This window comes from Anastrepha obliqua, chromosome 4 (genome assembly GCF_027943255.1).
Source record: "Anastrepha obliqua isolate idAnaObli1 chromosome 4, idAnaObli1_1.0, whole genome shotgun sequence".
In the NCBI taxonomy this organism is placed as follows: domain Eukaryota; kingdom Metazoa; phylum Arthropoda; class Insecta; order Diptera; family Tephritidae; genus Anastrepha; species Anastrepha obliqua.
Window position 1 is genome coordinate 8,021,429 of NC_072895.1, and position 22,497 is coordinate 8,043,925.

At 37.9% G+C, this 22,497-nt stretch overlaps 1 protein-coding gene across 1 annotated transcript in view; it reads right to left on the reverse strand.

Annotated features, from left to right (window-relative positions):
* The window catches only part of LOC129245922 (calcitonin gene-related peptide type 1 receptor), an 83,943-nt gene that overhangs the window by 42,872 nt on the left and 18,574 nt on the right, over positions 1-22,497 (reverse strand). Inside the window, 2 exon segments of the mRNA XM_054884366.1 lie at positions 5,279-5,370; positions 5,473-5,579. Coding sequence (XP_054740341.1) covers positions 5,279-5,370; positions 5,473-5,579 — 199 coding nt within the window.

Genomic DNA, 22,497 nt, shown 5'->3' on the forward strand with positions numbered 1-22,497 from the left:
CTTAATGCACATAGGAAGTGTATTCAAAACATAAGGTGACTCGAAGAATATTGATTTATTATTCAACACCTATTTTGTTCCTCTCAATGTAGTTCCCTCAGATATATGGTAATACACTTCTTCTAACGTTTTTTCCAATATTCGAACCAACTCACACCAAACAGCCCCAGAGTGCTTCCAACGATGCTGTCCTTATGGAGATAACGTCGAGGCAAACCTCCGCCATTTCTTTTGGACATTTTGTTTTGGAAAGTTTTACCGGAGATCGGTGGTGGAGGAAAAATTTTGGTGTTTTTTGGCGAAAAAATGCAAAATTTTCTTTAGTTTTCATCGATCGTAGAAGGTAACCTGTATATCTGTCAAAAAAAAAAAACATATGTCCAGACCGGGTCGGTCGCCAAACAAAAAAAAAAAAAAATAAAAACATGGAAAAGGCTGTGTACTTAAATCATATATTGGAGTATTTCGACACCATAAAAATGGTTCTTGTATTATAGCGAGGCTATTTCTTATCTGATTTTCATTATTGAGGAGTTCCATATATCGACCTTTTATCCTTTTGAGCTCCGAAGTAAATTTCACATAATTAAGTCAGTTAAGCAGATTTGTATGCTTTAAAATATTCTTTAGATTTCATCAAATACTTTAAAGTTCATTTAAAGTTTCCTTTTAAACTGTGTTGCTAAACTCACTGCTTTCCAGCGTAGTTTTGCATCGAGTGTAATACTAAGTACTTGGCTTCATTGACGATTGGAATTGTGGAGAAAAAACACTACAAAATTAAAGGAAGTCAACAACTTAATGTATTTACGTCATCTGCCAGATTTGAGAAGTCACCTCACATTTTGAACATAACTCATGTGTTTGTATAATTTTATGTGTAAGTATATGAAAATACTCCGCGATTGCAGTTTGCATTTTGGCGCCAGAGTTTTTAATATAGCTGCCAAAAAATGCTGTTTAATAAATAGTGGGTATATAAAACGCAGGTATTGCCAATTAGAGATGCGTTCACCTCAAGAGAAAACGTAAGGGTGAAAGCGAAAGAAAAAAAAATTCCGATTCCGCTAAGCGCCACGCGCGCAGCCAAGTAGTCGCCGAATAAAATATTTTTGCATTTGCCATTCCAACCAACTAATATCAAGTGTGGGTATTGCCTCGATTTTTCGATTTAATTGTGTGGTTGCTTTTCTGTAGATGCTATTATTTTTTATATTTATATATATAATTGGCGCGTACACCCTTTTTGGGTGTTTGCCCGAGCTCCTCCTCCTATTTGTGGCGAACGTCTTGATGTTGTTCCACAAATGGAGGGAGCTACAGTTTTAAGCCGACTCCGAAAGGCAGATATTTTTATGAGGAGCTTTTTCATGGCAGAAATACACTCGGAGGTTTGCCATTGCCTGTCGAGGGTCGACCGCTATTAGAAAAATGTTTTTCTTAATTTTGGTGTTTCGCCGAGATTCGAACCGACGTTGTCTTTCTGAATTCCGAATGGTAGTCACGCACCAACCCCTTCGGCTACGTCATCTGAATATTAAATAAATTATTTTATTATTAAATAAATTAGGATAGGTTTTTTTCTGCATAACACCCCACCAGACAACATTTCCATAGAAGAATGGGTCTGACGACAGCAGTATAAAGCCAATGAGCAACCTTAGGTTTAATTTCCCAGGTCTTATCTAAAACTCTCTTACAGGCATAAAAAGCTTCAATGATTCTGCTATTTAGCATTTTGTCAATGAAGCCTACCAAGCCCGTTTGTACCCCAAGATCAGTGAGTGCTGCAGTTATTGCCTCCCCTTCAACATTGTTAAAGGCCCTTTCAATATCAAGATAGGCAGCTAAAGTAAATTCCTGTTTGTGCAATGAACTCTCTGCCATGTAAATAAGTTATGTAGAGATATCTCCACCGATTTCCCATGTAGTGACGTAGAGATACGATTTTTATCTATAGTTAGGCTTAAGTGAGTAAAGTGACGAAAGTGGAACACCTAATAGGCCACCATCTCAATTATAATAAAGCTACATATACAATAAAAAAAATCTGCTACCGCTTTCATATAGCCCTACATAACTACATACAAGGTGAAGTCCAACATAAACAAGACTGGCGTCAGAAAAATGTTTTGATGGTGCCATCTTTTTAATGAGTTTGTGGGTTGGAAGTTATAGCAGTCTTCCAGTGAAAGCTTGGTGACCTTCGGTTCAGTGGAAGCGAAGTTATTGCATCTAAAATGTCAGTATGTTGTGCCATCGGTACAATGAGTTTCGAACAAAGGGCTAATATCAAATTTTGTTTTAAAATCGGTAAAACGTTTACTGAAACATATGAATTGATGAAAAATGTTTATGGCGATGATTGTCTGTCTCGTGCCAGAGTTCATGAGTGCTTTACACGTTTCAGAGATGGTTGTGGGGACATAAATGACAATGATCATATGGGCCGCCCAAAATCAGTAATCACCGGAAACTCCATCGAAATTGTTTCCAAATTTACGTTGAAATTCATGGAATCGGAGTTGAATAACTCCAAAAAATCGATTTATCGCATTTGAACTGATCATTTGGACTTACGAAAGGTCTGTGCACGTTTTATTCCGCACTAATTAGCTGAGGACCAAAAATTGCTCATAATTCAACATACAAAAGACCTCATTAAAGAGGCGCGAAAAGACGAGAACTTGCTTTACAACATTGTAACTGGTGATGAAACGTACCTAGTGCCTAATGGAAGGCCTCATATGAGTCACCACTCAAAAAATCGCGTTTGGGTAAGTCAAAAATCAAGTCGATGCTCATTTGTTTTTACAATTCCAAGGGAATTGTCCACAAGCAGTTCGTGCCAATGAGCGCAATCGTCAATGCAATTTTCTATCTCGGCGCTTTGAAGGGTTGGTTATATCGAATTCGTCGAATTCGCCCTGAATATAGCGAATGAAGAAGCTGTCGCTTATTGCATGATAATGCACCATCTCATCGATCCACTCTCGAGACTGATTTTTTGACTAGAAATCGCATTTTAACCATCAATCACTCACCGTATTCGCCTGACATGGCTCCCTGTGATTTCTACCTATTCGGATAATTGCATTTGGCCAAGAAAGGAAAACGTTTTGCGTCCGTAGAGGCCATCCAAAAGGCTCGTACCGACATCCTGAAAGACATTCCGGTCAATGACCTGAAACACTCTTTTGAAAAGCTTTTCGATCGCGCAAATCATTGCATCGAGACTAGAGAAGACTATTTTGAATAAATAAACTCGTTTTATCAGAACAAAGCTCTTGCCGTTTCTATCATATTTAAGCTCAGTTTGTTTATTTTGGACTTCACCGTCTATTTTATCGCAATCTCATACTGATTATTTTATAATTCAAATTTTTCAATTGCAGACTACTTTAGAAATTCTGCTCGGTGCTCAAGCACTTCCTTTATAGCTTGCGTGGAGTGTGTCTGATTCGTTGGAAATTGCAAATGAAGCCATTTATCGCATTTAAATATATATTTCCTGTGGGTAAACATACACACAACTTCATTATCACTGTACAGGGCATGGTATGCCAAAATAAAAAAGATCTTAATTGAATTAAATATAAAAAATTGTACGTGGACTGGAAGGTGAAGTTTTCTGAGGAGTAAAATGTCATTGATTTAAGCCGCAAATCTGGATAAGTACTTTTGGAATTAAACAGAATAGTATTTGGATATATTTCAATGAAGATATTTTAGTTTTTTTTTTTTTTGTGTGTTTATATGGGTAAGAGAAGAGATGAATCCGAAAGGCGCCACGTATTTGAGAGCGAGCATGGCATAAACCTGTGAACCCTCCATGCGTTAAGAAATTATATTTTCGTGCTTAGCGACCACTGTTACAATATTGTAGCTTCGAACTATTACACCGCGTTGCACACATTCTGTCCTATGAACCAAATATACTTTTTCGGAAAGGGGATAAAAAATAAAAATACACGTGTATCGGCGATTTTCATGTACACGTCACAATTTTTTTCTTTTTTTTTGTATTTTATAACTTTAAACGAGCAATTCTTGTATGCATATCTATATAGCCACACGATCTCAGGATTAGCTTAACGGATTTGAATGAAATTGGGCACACAGATAGTGTATTACATTTCTAGACTTTTCACCTAGGTGTTGCCACTGACAATGTTTCACAGGGTTGCAACCTGTTCGAAATTAAAAAAAAAAAAAAATTGCATGAGATATGCCGATGTGGGTATCAAAAGAAAGGTATTTCACTCCGCATTACAATAGAAATATAAAACCCCGAATTTTTTTTATTAATTTTATTATATTAAAATTAAAAATTGTTACATTAAAAATTTTAATGCTTTTAAAGAAACTTAGGCCTTTTATTTTTGCGTTTGTAAGCATTTGTGTCAGTATCGCGACAAATAGACTAACAGTATTCGCCAAGCATATGCGTAATGTCTTGTCCTTTAAAGCGCTTTTCAACAGCCGCAATGTCCTGACTTCCGGAGTATACCACAAGTAAGGAACATGAGCAGTCTTGAATATTTTCTGAAACGAATTAACCACTGTTTTCGTAATATTTTTAAAATTTTTACTTGGTGCGAATAAGCCACAAACGTAACAAAAGTTATTTCGAGTCGGGCACTGCATTTTTCGTAAGATGAAATATACAGAAAGACACAAACGGCACAGAGTGTGTTGTATGAAACAATAAATTAAATGTTAATAAGTTGGTTAAAAATTTGGAGTCCCTTCAAGTTATGCCGAAAATTTAGAAAAAAATTTTTTTTTTTAGAAAAAAAAAATTCAAGAAAATCTGAGAATTGATACAATTTTTTTTTTTTTAATTTTACATAATAAAAACATTTCCACGAGTCTGCCTGCAGAAATTCAGCGCGATTGGATCACGGAAAAAGGGTTAAAAATTGATTCAAAGTTTTTCATACAGGCGGACTACGAGCTCTATATTTGATACATAAAAAAAAAAAATTTTGACGTGTACATGAAAATCACCGATACACGTGTATTTTTATTTTTTCTCCCCTCTCCGAAAAAGTATATTTGGTTCATAGGACAGAAAAAAAGTTCGTTTTTGTAACGCAGTGTTATTATTATTTTTATTGAACAAATTAATTAATATTGCATTCAAATTTTCATACAGCAACATGGTTTCCATCCGCGTAAATCTACTTGCATGAACCTTGCCATTCACAGTTTTACATCAATATTTCATACTCGTAAAAAAACAATTCAGTATACACAAAAATTGATTAATACTTACTTAAAGTAGCTCAGTATAGCGAGAGACAACAAAATTGCTACCAACGATATGCCATAACCGGTCTCATAGAATAGGTTGATGCTGTGCCTCCACTAAAAGTATTGAAAACAAAGGGAAAAATAAATAGAATATCACATTAAATATTGAAACTTTTATAAAATTCAATAATTAAATTATCTGCATTTTCACCTCACCTCCAAATCCGCCATATTGACGCAGGTCGTGTAATTAGACCAAGTTTTATTCGTTAGCGGATGTTTATACCATTCACCATCTGCTCCGCATTCCTTATGCGCATTTCCTTTAGGCGGCAAGTGGCACAAGTGGCAAGTGGCAGCACACAACAGGAAGTGTAGCGTATTGTGTAAGAAGAATAAGAAACATTTCAATAAAATTTTAATGAGGTTAATATGCGGGTGTTCTGCAATATGCAGCATTCCCATTATTTTCGCATAAAATGGCTGTATATATGCAAGTGCTAATATGCGTATAAGTAGGTATATGCGTGTGTATCTGCGCTTGTATGCTGTACAAAATGAATGAAGAAATTGCAGTTTGTTGTGCAATGTAGCAACGCAACCGAAAAATTAATCTGCCGCACAGTTGGTTGCATTTATGTTTTAATGAATATTACTTGTATGTACGTGGAGTATTCGTAAGAGTTTTCTTAACTTTACTTCTGAGCTTTTCAGGCAAGCAAAACAAGTCTATAGCAATAATATGTATGCTAGGTTGTTCAATAAGTTTTCCGGGTCCATAAGAAAAACATAATTTTATGGTTTGAAATACACTTCAGTATTCAGTATAGTCTCCCAGAACATCAATACACTCCAACGAGATTCCAATTTATGAATTCCATGCCTGACGTGAGAATCTGAAAGGGCTGTAAAAACGATGCCACGGCTGTTATGACCTCATCATTTGCTGAAAAATGAAAAACGCTTTCCACGCATGAATTTTTTTATATCACGAAACAGATGAAAGGCGCTGGGGACCAAATCTGGTGAATACAGTGAAAACTTTAAAATTCGAAATTTACTTCATGGATTCTAGTCAGCGTCAAAATGCTCTCTTCGCACGATGTATTGTCCTGCTGAAAAATGAATTTTTTTCTTTTGCAAACTGGTAGGTTAGATGGCAAGAGTACCCCAGGTACACTTCAAGTAGCACTTACGCGCCGTTTTGATACCATAATGTGGACCGCTGCCTGCGAAAAAAATTTAGGGAAGAGAAAACCGTCTACAGCCATCCAGTGCTGTTGATGTAGTGGAGGAGAGAAAAGGGATCTAGGTTGGAGAATTTCTTCAAGCTATACCCAAAGGGCACGCTAAAGAATCTCAAGCGCCTAGCCACCAGAGCCGGACATTTGCAGAGAAAGTGTTCAACAGTCTCTTTGTCTGCAGGATCTCCGCAGCTTCTGCAATAGAGGTTGTACGGAATTCCAAGCTTCTTTGCATGAGTACCGATCACCCAGTGACCAGTCAATACCGCAAGGAGTTTGGAAATTGAATGGCGAGAGAGTTCCATCACCTTATCCCTTCTGTTTATATCGCATTGAGGCCATAGTGTTTTCGGAAAAGCCCACGATGAGACAGACCTCCATCTGTTTTGCTCTGTTTTTAGAAAGAAATTGTGTAGTTTCCCTTTAAGAACGGTCAAGGGTACACCGATGTCTGAGAAGGGGACAACTGTATCCGGTTCTGTCGACCCCTTCCTGGCAAGCTCATCGGCAATTTCATTGCCCTCTATATTCCTGTGCCCAGGTACCCAGATAAGGGAATTGTTTCCTCTACGTTCGAGACGTTTGAGTTCCTTTTTACAGGATTTCACCAGAAGATAGCTGCAACCTCTGCTTGAAAAACGCTGCTCGTTTCCGGTAGTTTAAAGGAGAACGAAATGATGGCTGATTTAGAGAAAATCGCCGCTCCCACTCCAGATTCCATCTTGGCTCCGTCAGTGAAAACAGAGGTACCTATATCCGTGCCAACTCTCCCCTCTTTCCAATCTTGCCTGCTCGGAAAGGGTATTTTTTTCTCGAATTTTTCCTTCAGTCGGTCTAAAGGTTTACAATAATATTCAGAATATAGTGTTTTACCAGTCTGCAAGTAATCTACGAACAAAATTCCTTTCGTATCCCAAAAAGCTTATGCTAACACATTTTTGACCTATTTTTGGGCACGAACTCGTTTCGGAGCTGAAGAACTGGGTTCATACCACTGTATCATAACCTCTTGTTTTTATTTACGGTCGTGGTGATGGACCCAAGTCTTGTCTCTAGTGATGAATCGACCAAATCCACTTTATCCTTTCGAAAACGCCATAAATGATGCTGAGAAAGTCGCATTCGAATGTGTTTTTGTTCCATTGTTAGCGAATGCGGCACCTATTTTGCACACAGCCTTCTGAAACCCAATACTTCAGTCAAAATATTGTATACACTGCCAAATGAGATGCCTGGGGCTTTTACTAAATCTCTTTCAGTCACTCGACGATTTCCCAATTCGCGTTCCTGTATTTTTTCTCCGATTGCTGGTGTGTTGCTGTTTTTGGACATCTTTGACGTGGATCGTCTTCAAGGCTTGTAGGACCACGTTTGAATTTAGAGGCCTCGGTAGTCTAGCGTTAGTGCACTAGCTTGCCACCCGCAGAGGGTGTGGGTTCGCATCCCATGTAAAGCACAGTCCTTGAACTTTTGTAAATTTACCTACTTTCCCTGTTTCTAAAAAACAAAAAACAAAAATTTCTCCAATTCCATTCGTCAACCCCTTTCCATCCTTACTCCCGCACAATAGTCAGCGCATTATTTGCATTGTGGCTGCTAAAAAAAAAAACAAAGAAAAACACAAAGTTACACAATGCATCAGTGGGGCCAACAAGGGAAAGCGGGCAATAGCACAGACACATCATTTTAGCGAAGTTTTCAACCATCTGTGCTATCCTTCTGCCAGAAAAATGTGAAACACAGATGGCGCTCCAAGCAGTAAGAAGGCGTTGTTCGTAAGCAACGACAGGTGGCATTCTAACTACTTAGGACTGATAGCGGCAGGCTTATCACCTACCCTGTCAGAAATCAAAGTAGATTAACGAAACTAATGCAAGATTGAGTCTTGTCGAGCCCGAGGAGAAGTGGACAAGGAAAAAAAAATGATGGCGAAAAGTCTCTATACACTTGGAACATTCGTTCATAAGTTTCATTTGCTTTTAAACTTTTCAAAATAAAAATTCAATCATTGCACTGTATTTGATTTTTTCCAATGTAAATAATACTGTGACACGTCGAAACTAAATGACTTGTAAGCAATCAATGAATTCATAGATTAAAATGAAACTTCACACCCATTCATATGAAAGGTGTACCAACATAAGAAAAAAAAAATAGGCTAATAGCAACGTCCTGCGCTGTGCAAGTGCATCTTCTTTCACAATATGTGGTTTAGAATATATTTCAATAAAAATATATTTCATACTACAAAAGAAAAATCATGTAAAACTAGGCTCAACCTTGGTGTATATGTTCTTAAGATTCAGTAAGAAGGCGTTGTTCGTAAGCAACGACAGGTGGCATTCTAACTACTTAGGACTGATAGCGGCAGGCTTATCACCTACCCTGTCAGAAATCAAAGTAGATTAACGAAACTAATGCAAGATTGAGTCTTGTCGAGCCCGAGGAGAAGTGGACAAGGAAAAAAAAATGATGGCGAAAAGTCTCTATACACTTGGAACATTCGTTCATAAGTTTCATTTGCTTTTAAACTTTTCAAAATAAAAATTCAATCATTGCACTGTATTTGATTTTTTCCAATGTAAATAATACTGTGACACGTCGAAACTAAATGACTTGTAAGCAATCAATGAATTCATAGATTAAAATGAAACTTCACACCCATTCATATGAAAGGTGTACCAACATAAGAAAAAAAAAATAGGCTAATAGCAACGTCCTGCGCTGTGCAAGTGCATCTTCTTTCACAATATGTGGTTTAGAATATATTTCAATAAAAATATATTTCATACTACAAAAGAAAAATCATGTAAAACTAGGCTCAACCTTGGTGTATATGTTCTTAAGATTCATTTTTTTTAATAAGAATTTTTAGAAAAAAATCTTGCATAAATGAAAGTGGAAAGTGCAAGTTTCAAGTGGCTCAAAATTCGCGTTCTTTTTTTTTTTTGATAATTTTTTTGTTGACGGTGTTATGAATTTTCTTCCGTATAACAAGTGCTGTAATGTCCAATGGGTTGTAAAGACACATACTTGAAATTTTTTAAAAATTCTGCTTAAATAAATTGAAATGTTGATGAAAATTTTTTGATTTATTTTAGTTTGTACGAAGTTTGAAGCTATGAGTTAAACGGGTTGTGTTGTGGCATAAACATAGAGTAATGATAAAAGGTCTGCCAGGTAGCAGCGATATTCTTTTTTAGGCAGTAATTTATTCCATGATTTTGCCCCATTTTTCCAATTTTTTTTTAAATTAAAAGAAATTTCTAACAGTTGTATACTAAGCTGACTGGTACACTATTTATTATTACAAACTATATTTTTAAGCAGACAAAGCATTCAGCTATAATGTTAAGTATACGCCACATCTTCCTTTCTTGTGCTTCTTGCTAGTTGTGCAATAACTACATACACATGTATGTACATACATATACTTGTGTGCTTATGGCATATGCAGGTATGCAGTATTGTCTGTTAGCAATTTGGGCTTTGTTTGCTTTATTGCATTTCTTGGCAAATGAATTTTGTGACATGAAGTGCTATTTAGTTTGTGGTTTGTAATTGCATTCGTAAGTTGTTAAAGTATCTTTACTGCCAAAGGGAAACAATAATAATATGCGAAATTTCACATTAAATTACAAGCAACTCAAGTAGCGCTACTGCAAATAGTCGGCAACAGAGCAAATGAAAATAAATTAACATAAATTAAAAAATAAGTTTTTGTATTATATATTTGTACAAATAAATGCGAGAGCTGTAGAAGCTGATAAATCCCAATTTACATAATTCAACATATTTATATGCTTATATTTCAGGAATTTTAATACCACATCAATCAATATTTAGGCAATTATGTGCCTGATATTTTGATAGCCGCATTTGGGTTCATTTTAGCAACTGATAAATTTATGTTTAATTTAATTTTCATTGCCAAATTAATACGCTTGTATTTATAACAAATAAATTACTTTGCCGAAAAAGCATATATTTATGTACATATGTGTGGGTATTTATATAAATTTGTGCACTTGATGGCTATGCTTCTGAGGAAATATACGGAAAGTAGGACAAGTCACTTCGCATAAGCGTCTTAAGAAAAACAGATGCATCAGAATCGGTTAAAATAAACGAAGCTTATTTGCAAAAACAAAGGTGGATAATAACATTTTCTAGGCAGCGGTTATTTCTTTGCCTATTCAACAGATTAAATGAACACTTCAGCAATTCTCTTTCGATACTATGGAGAATATTCAAAATACATCACTGCAGAAACTCTTTCAGGAAAGGAACTCCTATTATCCTATTTATGTTGTATGACAGTGAGAAAGACCATGGGAGAGAGAGTATTACTTAGTACTGTACTTAGTCTTACTATAAATTCTGTGACAAATTTTTCAATTCATAGGGTGAGAATAAACTCGCGGAAAAAAATTGTGTTATTTTTTGCTTTTGTTCGTATGTAGGTATGCTACTTACAAATTCTATTCAGTTTCGTGGCAAATTTCGCTTGTTAGCAATGGAGTGGGGAGCTAAGAAAACTTGCATTACAGTCATGGCTTTACGGGAGTCTGGTAGAAGTGCAAGTGAGATTTACAAATTGCTGAACAACTTTGATATTTCGAGAATGTTTTTGCACCATCAATCGTTTTTCCAGTGACAGATAGAAAAAGAAGAGGTTGTCTTCGCGTGGTTTGAGCCAGTGCAGCCATAAAAGAAAGAAAGAATTCGCAGAAATTCCCTTAGAAAGCGGTAAATCATATCCAGGGAAACTAATGTATCAACCAGATCCATGTGAAGACTAATTAGAGATGGTTTCCACATGAAAGCTTTCCGTCGCTCGACTTATCATATTTTGACAAGGCGCTTGAAGAAAATTAGACTCGACAGATGCAAGCGGCTTCTTCGGTAGGATGCGGTTAATGAAAATATTATTTTCACAAAAGAGACAATTTTCACTGTTGAAGAAGTTTTTAATAAGCAAAATGACAAAATCTATGCTTAAACTTCTACAGATGCAAAAAATGTTGTTCTAAGGGTTCAGCGTAGCCACCATCCAACCTCCGTAATGGTTTGGTGGGGAGTGTCTTGTAAAGGTGTTACATCCCTTCATTTCTGCGAAAACGACTGGGGGTTAAGACTGGTGCAAAAGTGTACCAGGGGTATGTCTTAGAAGGCGTGGTGAAGCAGTTGAGCAGTACTCTCTTCAATGGAGAGCGTTGGGTCGTTTATAAAGAAAGTCCGCCGAATACACTTTTTTCTTTGCCATAGCGCTTTCTATGGTTCTTATGAGCAAATACCTAACATAAGTGCACGGGCCATATATTGGCCCTTATTATGAGCAACATTCGATCTTCGACTGTAGTCGAAAGTGCTGATCGAACGAATTTTCATTTGGTATTATGGTGCTCATTCGTTGAAGAATAGGACTGTTGTGAATTTCGATCGCTCGACGCATTTACAATAGATAATTTTTTCTCAGCTAATACAGCAAATCAAAATAAAAGAAAAACCGATTGTATTGAAATTCTTTGCTAACAACATTCTTAAAAGTTAAAAAAAGTATTTTTTGTGAAAATAAGTACAACGGAGTTGTGGTTCGACGATTTATCGGACGATGAAAGATTAGCGGAACCAGCTAGAAGTAGAAAACAGTTGAGGGGCGCATCCAACCCCCTAGAAATGGCTTCCACTGAGTACGTTTAGAATTTTCAAAATGTGTTGACGTACTTAATATCACACAAATCTCCTTACAGATTTTTAAAGAACTTTAGATCATCTAAAGAGGCGTTTATGAACATACTGTCCAGTACAGAAAACCTGTTGCAGCAGTGCACCCGAGCCAAGAGCTCTTCACTATTATCCAAAAAAAGCAACAATTATTAACGTGTGTGCAGCTTTGCACAACATTTGCTTGTTTTATAATGTTCAATGTTTTATAATGTTCCGATGAGACCCTCAATGATGCGCTGATGATATTGAAGTGGAGCCAAATAACGGAGAAGCAGAAAACATAAGAAATTAAATTCTTAGAATATTATAAAAAGTATTAAATAGAAATCTTTACGCCACAGTTTCTGTTTTATTTTTGTTATAAATTTTCTTTATTTAATTATTCGTCATTCGAAAAAAATATGTATTTCAGTTCCTCTACGTATTTCAGCCCAAACCTGCCAAGGGAAAATAAAAATGTATTTCTATAAACATCACAAAAAAAAAAAAACCATTATTAACCTTAATCCATTTTGCTGCCATTCTAACTGGTGGTCCCAAGCAATTCAGCTCCGTTGTAAATTCCTCCCATTTTTTTGCTGCTTGAACTTTGGTGCAAATCCCTTTTGCGAAATGTGGATTCTCTTCCATTAATGAAACTAGCCTTTCTAATTGCTGTTTGGTACTCACGACTTTCGACCTGCATAAAATTAAGAAAATTAGTATATATTTATTATTTGGTTACTATAAAACCATAAATAATCGCAAACTACTTACATTTTAACAAGTTTACCCACAATACGCAACACAGTCGAAAGCAAAACTGCATTCGACTCTAAATTCGGTATTCAACGAAAATTTCGACAGGGCTGCACCGCTCATAATACCAAATTGACATTCGATTTTCGATCTTCGACAACCAACGAATATCGAAGATCGAATCTAACTCATAATAGGGGCCATTATTATTTTTTATTTCAATTATAAGATATGATGTTGGACGATGACAATATTCAATGAGGCGGCCCTTGGAGTATTTGAGAGAAAGATTCTGCGGAAAATTTGTGGACTTTTGCACGTTAGCAACGGCGAGTATCGCAGGCGATGGAATGCTGAGCTGTATGAACTTTACGACGACATAGAAATAGCGCAGCGAATAGAGATCCAGCGGTTATGTTGGCTGAGTCATGTCGTTCGAAAGGATACAAACGCTCCGGCCCTGTAATTCGAAGCAGTACCAGCTGGTGGTAGCAGGGGAAGAGGAAGGCCTGTTCTGCGTTAGAAAGATCAGGTGGAGAAGGACTTGGTTTTAATTTGTGTTTCCAACTGGCACCGGTTAGCATGGGAAATGAACGACTGGCGACTGTATTTTTTGTTAGGTGAAATCATCTTGCAAGCTCACTGTCCAGCATTCGTTCCATCTTCTAGGTGATCGTCCTTGTAGATTTATAACATTTGGTTTAGCTTGCATAGTTACTTTGACTATTCTGCCAAACTGCATCCTTTCAACATGAGTTCGCCATTATTTTCTCCTTTTTCTGGTGAATTTGTTGTTATGCTCGATATGAACAGGGTATCAGAGGTATCCTTTCCTCGATGTAAAGAGGTATCCACACACCTCACGGATCTCGGCACTCGTTTTTCTATCGTAGAGAGTGTGCCCGGCGATAGCTCTAAGTGTATGCATTTCAACAGTTATTGCTTGTTGTTATGTTGTATCAGCTCTCGCTTCTGAAGCATCCGTTAGTATTGGTCGCACGCATGTTTTAGAGATAGGCGTTTCACTTTTTATACGCATTTACTTATTACGCCAGATTATATCTTTTAAACCTCCTGATATGGCAGCCGCTTTAGTAATATGGATTTTCGATCCTCTTTTTATGACTTTTTTGCTGGTTATTAGCGTTCCAAGATAATTGCATTCAACCACCTCTTCAATTGGTCTGCTATAAAGGCTGAGTTTACGGCGGGGAGGATTTCTGGATATTACCAGAGATTTGGTTTTTTCAGCTGAGATTTCCATATTAAAGCGGCTGACAAGCTTTATCAAATTCGAACAGAAGGTGAAGTCAGTGGCGGTTATGCTCAATTTCTGATCAAATCAACACTTCGTCAGTGCTGCACTTTATTTTAATATTTTTGCTGCTTCTCGTACTTTCTTAATACTCGCCTCCATAATCACAATAAACAGTATTGGGCTTAGGCTGTCACCTTGTCCAATACCCACTGTAATAAGTATCGGATTTGATTATACGCCTTTTGCCCGAATAATTGTGTTCTTGTCAGTGTTGAAGTCCTGTATTAGCGCTACTATATTTTCAGGTACTTGATTGCGTCACATAGCTTAACTCTGTTGGATGCTTTGGTAAGATCTACAAAACACTTTCACACCGGTTTGTTTAATTGGCATCAATTGTAGAGCGATTGCGGCGAAACCCTAGTTGCTCCTTGTTTATTCTTTTTCTAGATATTTCGGTCGCAATAATTTTAGTGAATAGCTTCGACACTGATCCCAGCAGGCTGAAACCTCTATAGTTTCGCGCTTTTTTTTGTGTCCTTTTTTAAAGGGTGGAATTTTTATACTAAGCTTCCATTGAGCCGGTATTATTTTTTTGCTGAACTACTTTCGTATTTCACTCATAAGATGGCTTCAGTTGAATTTTTAGGTTTGCAGGCGTAGTACAAATGCAAACACACATTTTGTTATTGGATAGTTGGCAATTCAGCTGTCAATCAGTAAACAAATTTTTTGAAAAATTGAAAATCAAAAGGAACAGTTTTGTCATATGGGCTTGGTTGGGATGTTTTGCCACATCCACCATACAAACCTGTCCTTGCACCATCTGGTTACTTTTTGTTTCGATCTTTACAAAACTCCTTGAATGGTAAAAATTTCAATAATGATGATGTACCTGATTAAGTTTTTTGATAATAAAAACCAGAAGTTTTATGAACGTGGGGTTATGCTGCTGCCTGAAAGCAATACATTACAGAATAAAGTTATTTAGTTCCTTTCAAAAAAATTGTCCTTGATTTTCTAAAAAAAATACGCAGTTACTTAGTTACCAACCCAATAGTTCCGATACTAAAGAGGAACCGCCCTACTTAAGCATTTCGTCTGCAATTTGATCATTTCCGGAAGATTTTCTATATGTAAGCTTGGTTGTGATTGACTCGATTTCATATTGGGTTGGATCGGGGTATGGTAACTGACCCACAGTTGGTTTTATTTCTGGCGGCATAGGTGTCCTGAAAGCCAGATGATCTTGGGCCAAAATCAAAGTGAAATAGGAAATAGTGTTATATTAATTAATTTATTGCTCATTAATTGGTTTTTGTCTACTTCTTAACATATTCTAAACCTTTGTTTATTAGCTATAAAGATCATACTCCTTATTCGCTGTGAAGTTTTTCCAAAAATTTTCTTTTGTTTATGCAATCAAAGAGTTAATTTTGTTGCTAGTTTCTTTGTAGGAACTGTATGTTATTTCTCCTCGCCTGTATTTCAGATAGTCGTTCCTTTTTCATTGGTGCTTCCTTACAATTTTTTATTTTATTTTTCCTTGTTCACTTCTCTCGGGAGCATAGGGTTTTGACAAGACTTGTCTTGCGTTGGTTTCGTTAATTTATTAGATTTCTGACAGAATAGGTGATTAGCCTGCCGCTACCAGCCCTAAGTAGTGGGAATGCCCACCTGTCTTTGCTTAGGAACAATGCCTTCTTACTGCTTGGAGCGCCATCTGTGTGTCACATTTTTCAGGCAGAATGATCGCACAGATGCTTGAGGACTTCGGTAAAGGGGTGTGTCTGTGCTATTACCGCGGCTGCCCGCTTCCTATCCACTGATGCATTGTGTAACTGTGTGTTTTTATTTGTTTTTGCTTTTTTTAGCAGCCACAATACAAATAATGCGTTGACTATTGTGCGGGTGTAAGGATGGAAAGGATAAATTTTTGGGGTTTGAGGAATGAGATTTTTGTTTTTAGAAACAGGGAAAGTAGGTAGGTTAGGAAAAGTGCGAGGACCGTGCTTTATGTGGGATTCGAACCCATCATCTCTGGGAAGGCAAGCTAGTGCACTTACGCTAGACTCCCGAGGCTGCCTCACAATACCATAGCTTATTGTTTAACTCTTTGTGCTGACTTTTCTTTCGCCAGCTTTTCTTCCTCCGCAGCTTTCGGTATATTTGTCTGTATTTTATTCCAAGCAGTGCTCCTATTATCCGAATCTTCAATTGGGCTGTTATTAGTATGTATTTTGTGTCTTCTCTCCTAAAATTCCTTGATTGCTGTGTTAATAAATGATTCAATATTAAGATTTTCACTTCAGTTCTGTGGTTATCTTTTTTTATCTAATTTTAATCTCAACTTAGCTAATACTTGAATAAAATAAATAGAAAAATAAAATAAAAGATAACTGCAAAAATGCGAAAAAAAATTCTTGGGAATCACAAAACTGCTTACTTCCTGCTGTATTATTTCAGCTTTCATTCACTTTCGGCAGTACCAGCAAAGCCGGAAGCTCAGCCAAATACTAAACTTAGCGTACTACAGCCACAAAAGCACTTATCAAATTTGAGTGGCCAAAGGATATCACGCGACCAGTGAACCCACAAACGATTCAATGACTTTCGGCAGCACCGAATGCTAGTACCACAAACACAAAAAAAAATCAACACATGCTGATAGCATCCGTGGACAGGATGTGCCATAAAAACTAATGGTCGAACAGAAACAATGGGACAAGGGGTTCACCAAAAACAAAGGGGGAAATACAGTCCACTCAAGCATTGTTGGTAGTGAAATTAAAATCACGCAGACTAACCGAACTTCGAACTACACCCCAGGCACGGAATGAACGATATCGCTATGTTGATTTTATATTCCGTACGCAACTAGCGACGGCATGAATAGATTTTTGTGCAGAACATTAGGAAAAGGAAGACTAGAATTATAAATAGAAATAGCAAAAATGGCAGCATAGTTGTTTTTAAAAAGGAAACAATAAAAGTCGACAAGCATTCCAACCGCAACGCAAATGCACACAAATCGCTATACAAATCAACTTAACAAGGAAAATCACAAAAGAATACACGCACATTTTTTATAGCACAGCTGGTACGATTTGACCACAGAATGTACTAAAAGCCGTCGCACAAACACACAGTTGACGCACTCGGGTGAGACAAATGGAAATAAGCGCTGAAAACTACTACATAGAAAATAAGCAACGCCAAAAGCAGGCCAAATGGAAACCGCTAAACCACAATTGAGAGCACAGGAAACACAGAAAAAGCGCCAACATGTTGTGCCATAGCCAAATATAGCAAACAGCAAACGTGTGGGCTGTGTGCCAACCCTTGAACCTAATACTTCAGTTACAGTCATAATGAGCTAGCAAAAGACAGCTGGCCTACGAAAAGCAAATAATAAAAATTACACAGCTTGCGTTGGAGTAGCACTTAAGCACGCACAGACACAGACAGCTGGCAGTGGATTCAACGACGGGAGAAATGATGGGAGGAATATTACTAGTTTACGGTTATTCGCCCAGTCGCGTCGAATCAGATAAGCATTAGCGGGCAAGCGAAGAGAACTGAAGTGCTGGGCTCAAATTTAAGGAAACTGAAGAACATTGCAAGGTGGCAAATGCTCTGCATATATAAACACTACTGCTTGCAACACAATTTTCCTCTGCTTTAATTTTCCTTAACTAGCGTAAAATTGGCTTAAATTTGGTGTGCTGAGCTATAAAAATGAGTAAATACGAGTATCGGACAACACTTATGGTCTTGCTTGTTCGATGGCAGTACAAATTGTGGTACGAGGAACGTTCAATGCATTCTCGGTATAGAGGTGATTTACTAGTGCGATAGGCAATATACTAATTGCAATAAATAGCCACATTATTTAATGGTATAAATACGAAATTTCACATAATTGCGCTGATTAGTTATGCAGTAATCCTCGGTGTGAGACGATTGCAATAGCTTAGGCGACAATGTGGCAGAAAATCGAACACTGCGCTGTGATTAAATCCCTCGCAAAAGAAGGAAAAAGGCAATATATATATATAATTGGCGCGTACACCCTTTTTTGGACGTTTGGCCCTGTTCCTCCTTCTATTTGTGGCGCGCATATTGATGTTGTTCCACAAAATGGAGGAACCTATAGTTTCAAGCCGACTCCGGACGGCAGATATTTTTTACGAGGAGCTTTTTCATGGCACAAATACACTCGGAGGTTTGCCATTGCCGGCCAAGGGGCGACCGCTATTAGAAAAAAACTTTTTCTTTTTTTTGGTTTTTCACCGAGATTCGAGCCTACGTTCTCTCTGAGCCGGCTACGGTGGCCGGAAAAGGCAATAATAATAAAAATAATAAGAATGTCAGTATAAATCCATTACCTCGATTTCTATGTAGACGATTTGAAGCTTTTTGCCAGCAAGCCCAATCATCTAGAAAACCTTTTGAAATGGGTCGAAATCTTCTCCAGAGATATGACTTGAAAAGTGCCGAAAGATCACAATACCAAAAAGAAAAATGGGTTCTCGACTTGTCCTTGGGGAAATTGGAACCAGCAGAGGCATACAAGTGTAATATCTTGCAGTTATGTACAGCAACAACATAGATACACGCCAATGAGGAAAATCCTGTTAGCAGAGTTTAAAAGGCATTTTCATGCTGTATGTAAAACTCAATTAAATGGAGAAAACCAAATGCACGCTGAAAATTCATGTATCATTCCTTCGGTGTTTCGTATAGCTTCAGAATTGTAAAATGGTCATCTACTGACATAGAAATTCTGCAGGGACTAATGAATAGAATTCTGACTAAATACAATGCTCGTCATCCGAGGACAAGGCCATTCCCTCTTCTCTGGGAGGTCCCTCCCAATTCGTTCCCACGACAGTCGGTTCTACGTAATCGGTACGACCCGAATTTATATCCGGCCAAGGACTGTCACTTCAGCAGCATTCCTCGTATATGCACGGGGAATGCTTATGCTACTACAACAAGAGCTCTGTCCTGCGAATGATGCTAACAAGGAAAGTGGGCGGCGAAGGACTGATTAATGTTGGACCTATCCATGATAAACTAATCTTAAACGTCAGGTCATATTTTCAATAAAAGTGTTCCTAATCTGAACTGCACAAGGCTGTAATAGCTGCGGCCGATAATTACACCCCGCTTCGAATGAGTCTTCTTCTTCTTAACTGGCGCGATAACCGCTTACGCGATTTTGGCCGAGTTTAACAAAGCGCGCCAGTCGTTTCTTTCTCGTGCTAACCGGCGCCAGTTGGACACACCAAGTGAAGCCAAGTCCTTCTCCACCTGATCTTTCCAACGCAGAGGAGGCCTTCCTCTTCCTCTGCTACCACCAGCTGGTACCGCATCGAATACTTTTAAAGCCAGAGCGTTTGTATCCATTCGGACGACATGACCCAGCCAACGAAGCCGCTGGATCTTTATTCGCTGCCCTATGTCTATGTCGCCGTAAAGCTCATACAGCTCATCGTTCCATCGCCTGCGATATTCGCCATTGCCAACATGCAAAGGTCCAAAAATCTTACGCAGAATCTTTCTCTCGAACACTCCAAGCGTCGCTTCATCGGATGTTGTCATCGTCCAAGCTTCTGCGCCATACGTTAGGACGGGCATGATGAGAGTCTTGTAGAGTGTTAATTTTGTTCGTCGAGAGAGGACTTTACTGCTCAATTGCCTACTTAGTCCAAAGTAGCACTTGTTGGCAAGAGAGATTCTACGTTGAATTTCAAGGCTGACATTGTTATCGGTGTTAATGCTGGTTCCTAAATAGACGAAGTCTTTTACAACCTCAAAATTATAACTGTCAACAGTGACGTGGGTGCCGATACGCGAGTGCACCGACTGTTTGTTTGATGACAGGAGGTACTTCGTTTTGTCCTCGTTCACCACCAGACCTATTCGCTTTGCCTCTTTATCCAGTTTGGAGAAGGCAAAACTAACAACGCGGTTGTTAAGGCCGATGATGTCGATATCATCGGCATACGCCAACAATTGTACGCCCTTATGAAAAAATATTGTGCCTGAGCGATTAAGTTCTGCGGCTCGCTCAATCTTTTCTAGCATCAGGTGAAAGAAGTCACACGACAGCGAGTCACCCTGTCTGAAACCTCGTTTGGTATCAAACGTCTCGGAGAGGTTCTTCCCAATTCTGTTGGCGCTGCTGGTATTGAGCGACTTCATCTGGCATAGTCGTATTAGTTTTGCGGGGATACCAAACTCAGATTTGAAGGAATCAATGAAGTCAGGAATACCACATCAGCAGATGAAAAGATTCAAAGATGTTCTGAAATGGGTGTTTACGGCGTTTTATGAAAAGTCTTAACGAGCCCACATGTCGATAAAAAATGTTCGGCCTTATGGCATAACAACAGGTCGATATTCACCAAAATAGAGGGTGTCATTTTGGCTATTCAAAATGGAGTGCACATGAATTATGTAATGCAAGATCCAAAAGCCGTTGCGGATGGTGTCGAAGATACAATTGCTGGAGTGAGACTTTAGACCTCGTGCTAGCTGCATGCGCCATGCTGACAAAATTCATGCATTGAAGCACCACAATGACATTGCGGAAACACTTCATGTGAAACTAGTGCATGAAGGCCCCAACCTCCTCCTGTATTACGACTAAATCATTTTACTGAATGCAACGAGAGATCGTAATAGGCCCTCATATTTCTGATTGATAAATCTAATAAGATTGCTTATATAATTGATGTTGCAGTTCACCTTAACAGGAAGACGCATAAAACATATTCAGGAAAGATTTCAAAATATTCTGACCTAGGCATCGATGTCAAATGCCCGTGCAAGCTAAGAAAGATGTGCATACTACCAATTATCATCTCTGCATATGGACTGATGCATGCAAATTTAGTAGACAACTTTAAAACACTTCAACTCCCAGAATCTCTAATTGCAGAAAGCAGCTTACCTTAATTCCTGTCATATAGTCCGAAACTTTCTACAGTAAACGTTTTATTGTTTATAAAGTTGCTTATTATTTTATATTCTTAATTGTAATATTTTTTGCCTGAGTGATCTATTCCTCGTTTGGGATGCATTAAATAAATAATAATAATTATCTACAATACAAAAGTGATCAAGAGAATTTAGAATGTGTATGTAAAGCATTGAAGGTGACTCTCGATCGGTGGCTCCATTATTAAAAAAATTTGAAAAAAATTTGTTCAAGAGGAAGCCCTAATAAATGGTAATTCATTAGTAGAAAAAACTAATCTATGCATTGTTACCATACCCACTAGTCTTCATGATCATCTGAATCACTCAAAAGTGAGTGCACGGAGGGTGCCGCAAATGCTCGCCTTACCTCAAAAAACGAGCGTGAGTGGAGCACTACAGAAAGTTGTTGAAGCTGAAAATTCAAAGAATATTTTCGACTCTATTGCTAATGGAGATAAAAAATAGCCTCATCACCATGACTTTGAAGGTAAACAAGTGCCTATGCAAGGGCATAAAGAAGGAGCAGACCCTGCTAAAAAATGTCGAATCACCCCGTCTGCCAGAAAAAGAAGTAAAACAATTAAAAAAATGAAGAAAACAGGCTACTAGTGTGCGACAACGCTTCGGTTTGCTTATGTCTTCGAAGAAATCAATCACCCACCGTATAGCACAAACCTGATCCCTAATGATTATATTACGCTCTCATATGTGGAAAGAGAGAATCCTGTCAAAAAAGTTGGCGATGAAGAGCTCAAGGTGACTCATTTTTCGGACAAGGAAGAAAGACATTTTTAGAGGGCACTGAAAAATGTATTTCAAGATATAACAAGTGAGCTGAGGTTATGGCGGATTATACTGAAAAATAAAATTATTTGAAATCAAATCGAGTTGTTTTCCATAATGGTACCGAGATTACATTGAACGCCCTTCGGAGGTACAGAGGGGTTCATATTTAGTTCGGATTTTAATCAATATAATTTTTTGACGTTGACAGTTTGTACTACTTTCATGATTGGTTAGGAACTTAGTTTATGGACATGAGAAAAAATGGCTCGCTTTTCGCCTCAAGAAAATTTGCTCAATGGGCTGAGAAATGTTTAGTTGAGATTGAGGACTGTAAAGAAAAATCTTCCTTTCAAATGAAGCCCATTTTCACCACGCCGGCTCTGTTAACAAACAGAATTGACGTATTTGAGAGTCGGAGAATTCGCACGTCAACATAGAGAAGCCGAAGCATCCACGACAAGTGATTGTTTTGTACGGATTTTAGACGGGTGGCAT